At 60.6% G+C, this 4,499-nt stretch overlaps 1 protein-coding gene across 1 annotated transcript in view; it reads left to right on the top strand.

Moving 5' to 3' along the window:
- Positions 1-4,499, top strand: part of NRXN2 (neurexin 2) — a 90,935-nt gene that overhangs the window by 9,070 nt on the left and 77,366 nt on the right. Inside the window, exon 2 of the mRNA XM_005864447.2 lies at positions 2,121-2,138. Coding sequence (XP_005864509.2) covers positions 2,132-2,138 — 7 coding nt within the window. The 5' untranslated portion in view covers positions 2,121-2,131. The remainder of the gene's footprint in view (positions 1-2,120; positions 2,139-4,499) is intronic.

Genomic DNA, 4,499 nt, shown 5'->3' with positions numbered 1-4,499 from the left:
GGGCGGGGGGGGGGTCCCTAAGCCACAGCAGTGACCTATCACTGAGGAGAAGAGAAGAGTGTGGAGGGTGTGGGACTGAGCCTGGAGGGCCCGGGATGGCGGGTGAGGGGCCCAGGTGAGTCAGCAGGAAGCAAAGAAAGTGAGGTCAGTGAGTCCCAGGTGCCACCTCTCAGAGCCAGGAGAGGGAGGACCGGTACAGGCAGCAAACCAGACTTGATTGTTTCGCTTCCCTGAACACAGCATGACCCTGACCCTGACCCCCAACCCCGACCCTGACCCCGACTGCAATAGGTGGCAGGGGACAATGCCTTTCGAAACACCCGCCGTGTTGGGTCACCTAGAGGTCACCGTGCCTCCTGGTTTGTGCAGGTGCCGGAGAGATGACTGAGCAGGGCCTTCGCACCTGGGGCCAGAGCGCTCCGACACAGGGCTCTGCGGGAGAGCCAGGGCTTCCCCGAGGGCCTCCGCAGCTCCCCAGGCCCCCAGATGCAATGGATTCCGTCTGTTTAAGAAGGCCTCGCAGACACAGCTTTCGGGGATGCAGCTGTCAGGAGAGAGAAGCTGTGTGTGGTACAGAAGCATGGCTCACACATGTAGATATGTGGGGGCTCGTGGGTGCAGGTTTAGAAGATGGGAGGTAGGTAGGTAGGTAGGTAGGTGGATAGGTAGGTGGACAGAAAAAACAGGGAGCTGTGTTCATTGCAGGGTGTGTCTTTGTCCCCGGAGGGCATGTGGGGTGGTGGTATGTGTGCATCTAATATTGTGTATGAGATCACTGTGCGGGTATTGATTCTGCGTTCAGCCAGTGTGTGGATTGTGGGGGTGGCATAAGTTATGATAAATGACAGTATGTGTTTCTGGAGTATAGCTACACTCCTAAGAGTGGATGAGCAAATAACACAAAATGAGGTTGGAAGTAGGAGGAGATGGTGTGTGCTTGCAGGTCTAAATATGGACTGAACAGCTTTTGGCATGTATGCGTGCATATCCTGGGGCCCACATGCGTGTGTGTGTGTGTGTGTGTTTCCCCACTGGGTCTGTGTGTTTGTAGGCTGTGCTATTTCTATTCCCGCCTGTTGCTTCTCTACAGGCTCCCGCGGGTGGGCGTGCCGTAAGTGTCTGGAGAGGGTTGACTTGGTCCTCCTCCTAAGCAGGCCAGAGCCCAGCCTGCTCCGGCAGGGGTAGCTCAGTGGGAGGAGCACCCTGTCCTCTCTTCCTTCTGTCTTCCCTCCGGACTCATTTGCCAAGCCCTGGCCCGGCCCAGGAAGGCCCACTAGGTGTGGGCTGGCTGCCCGAAGGCTGTGCCATGGCCCTGGAGGGGCCCAGTTGGCCCACTGCCTTTGCACCCCCTCCCACCACTGAAGTGGCCCATCCAGCCGGGGGCCCCTTGCCTCACTCAGATGATAAGAAGGCATTTATCATAGAACCCCCCAAACCAGAGCCGGAAGGGGTCGCAGAAATGCTCTACTTCATCCCTCTCACATTTGCACAGAGGGACCGGGGGCTCAGAGAGGTTAAGTGACTGGGATGGGAGTCACACAGCACTTTGAGGCAGGACTGTGTTTTCTGATTTGCATACCCACGACTATTCTCCCTTGGGTGGGTCGTTGGGTCCTGTGTGCAAAGGCTTGGGTGTGAGCTGTGTGAGAGATCATCAATCAGGGCCTATGTGTGTCAGTGTGTCACTGAGCATGAGTGTGTCTCCGGTGAGCCCCGTGCGAGCGTGTCCCCATCTGTCTCAGATGCGCTGGGAGGCAGGGAGGACGTGCCTGGGAGTCGGGACGTGCCCGCCTGCCTGCCTGGCTCTGCTTCCCATTCTCCACGTGACCTCGAGTGGGCACTTCCCTGCCCTGGGCCTCAGTCTCCTGAAATGTAATATGAGGCTTGGGTCCTCTCGGTCCCTGTGACCCCGTGTGTGAGGCACTGACTCAAGAAACACCTCGGTCTCTGTCTCAGCCCCAGCAGAGCCTTCCGGGTCGGGTGGCTGTGTCAGGGCCTGGGTGGGCGTGGGCACCTTGACCCCATCAGTCTCCTTGGAGCCCTGTCCTTGGTATCCTCGCTAACCGCCCTCCTTTCTCTCTCTCCCTGCCGCGCCCCTTCCTGCACCTGCTGGCCCGCAGAGGAGCACCCCATGGAAGGTGAGTGGGGCTTTGGCTCACTGAGTGGCGGATCAGTTGTGTGGGGGCCTATGTGAGGGGGTATCGTCGGCCACCCAAGGGCTCCCTCCCCTGCCCCTGCCCCGGGAAGGATGTCTGGGCACCCCCTTGGCGGCCTCGGCCCCACCTCTGGCCCAGTCCCTCCTCATTGGGTTGCCAGGCAGAGGGCAGGCCCTTCCACTTGCCCGTCTTCAGCGCCAGTCTGTCCACTGGCCTTTCTTCTTCCTTAGGGAGGAGACGGGTCTTGAGCGGAGGGATGGGGCTGGAGGATTCTAAAGCGCCCAGAGCGCGTGAGGAGACACTGCTTTGCCCAGCCCAGCCGAGGAGGCTCAGGAAAGCCCTGCAGACCGGGCGGGCGGGGCTGGGAGCGCCTGGGTACCATCTGGTCCTGGGTCTGGAGAGTCCAGCAGAGGGTGGGGGCTGTCCCGGGCCAGGGAGTGGGTAGGGGCAGCTTCCCTGGTCTGACTGACACTGCAGCAGGCCCCTGCCCCAGCCCCTGCCCTGCCCTGTGGGCTGGTAGGTGGGGGTGGCCTGCCTCTTCCTTCAGCCCAGGCCACGGGCTCTCTCTGGGGTCTCTCTCCACCCTGTCCCTGTCTTCTCTTCCTGTTGCCTTTTCTCTCTCTGGTGTTTCTCCAGGGCTCTGTCCCGGGGCCTCTGTCTCTTGTTCCTGTCCTCCAGGCTCTCTCTGGGATCCCGTCATTCTCTGAACCTTACCTCTTCTCTCTCTGGTGTTTCTCCAGGGCTCTGTCCCGGGGCCCCTTTCTTTATCTCTTGTTCCTGTCCTCCAGGCTCTCTCTGGGTTCCCGTCATTCTCTGAACCTTACCTCTCGGTTTGGTTTTCCCTGTTTCTTTTTCTCCTCCGGGTGGACCAGGTCAGGGAGAGGGGAGACTGGTTGGATGCCCAGGCGGGGAGGTGGGCTGCTGGGGAGCTCCTGTGGCCACCGAGAGGCAGGCAGCAAGGAGGGGGGTGGCACCCCAGCTACCACACCTGCCGCGCTGTGTTCTCTTCCTGGAGAAGCAGCAGGAGTGGGAGGGACACAGACGGCCCTGGGATGGGAGCTCCCTGGGCCCGGACCCTGCCCTGGGAGGCACAGGGGACGCGGGAGTCCGGAGAAGGAAAGCAGGGAGGGCTCTCGGCCGAGTGTGGGCTGGGATCCGTGGTTCCTTGTGGTGCCCACAGTTTGGCCGGTTTCTCTGGGTGAGGTCTCTTCTCTGTGGATGCCCTCAGGTCCCCTGGTCCTGGCCTGCAGGCGCCCGTGTGTGTGTGATTGTGTGTGTGTGTGCATACACACATGTGCATACAGCTCTTTGTGCACGTCTGCACATACATGCTGTGCATGTGCGTCTGCGTGTGGCGGTGTGGCCTCCATCGCCGTGTCTTCGTGGCATGGCCCACATCACTGCCCCGAGGAGTGTCTGCATCTGTGTCTGCATCTGTCCTCTCCGTGTCTGCGTCTCCGTGGCAGTGTTTACCTCTGCGCGTGTGAGAGAGCCTGCGTGTCTGGTGGCCGCAGCCTTCTGAGGGCTGGAGATAAGATTTAGTGCTGATGTGACTTTTACTTGCTCTTGATGTCATGTCTCCTCCGGAACAAAGGGAGAGATGAAGGGAGGAAGGGAGAGAAAAAGGGTGGAGGAGAGAGGCTTGGGGGGTGAGGGCTGGTCCAGGAGAAGGGGGGGCGGTAAGTAGAGGTGGGAAGAGGGAGGACACTCATGGGGGGAGGGGCAGAGAGGCTTGAAATGGGAAGGGAAACGGCCAGAGAAGCAGGCAGGGCTGCGGCGGGAGAGTGACTGGGCCGAGGGGAGAGAAGGGAGCATCTTTTCCAGCAGGTGGGCCAGGCAGGGGCGAGAAGGGATGCTGGGCTTTGGAGACTGGAGTCGGCTGAGACCCGTGACGTCACCTGGCCATTTCTTGGGGGCGGCACGGGAGTCTGCTGGATTGGATGTGACGCGGCGTGACATGCCATGTCAGGGGTGTGTGCGTGTGTGTGCGTGTGTGTGTACATACCTAGTGTATGATGCTTCTGTGTGTGTGTCTCTGTGACATGTCTGCTCGTGTGTCTCTCCAAGCTTGTCCCTGTAGCCGGCTCCCTCCTTTCGATGCTGGCCCTCTGGGGTGTCGGGAGGAGAGGAGGCAGTGAGACAGTGGGAGGTGGGTTTGCAGGGGGTGGTTAGGCCCCTTTGCGGCACTACGCTCTGGACTCTGAGGTTCCCCCTTCAGGTCTGAGTCCTCCGTGCCTTCCCCCTCTTTTCTCGCCGCTGGGTGCTGTGTCTCAGGCCCAGCTTTCTCCCAGGAACCCAGCCATCCTGCTCCCAGCCTCCTGCTGAGCAGCTCCTTTTGGGGGA

Source organism: Myotis brandtii, unplaced genomic scaffold (genome assembly GCF_000412655.1).
Source record: "Myotis brandtii unplaced genomic scaffold, ASM41265v1 scaffold187, whole genome shotgun sequence".
NCBI classification, from domain to species: domain Eukaryota; kingdom Metazoa; phylum Chordata; class Mammalia; order Chiroptera; family Vespertilionidae; genus Myotis; species Myotis brandtii.
This window is presented reverse-complemented; position numbering and strand designations above follow the sequence as displayed.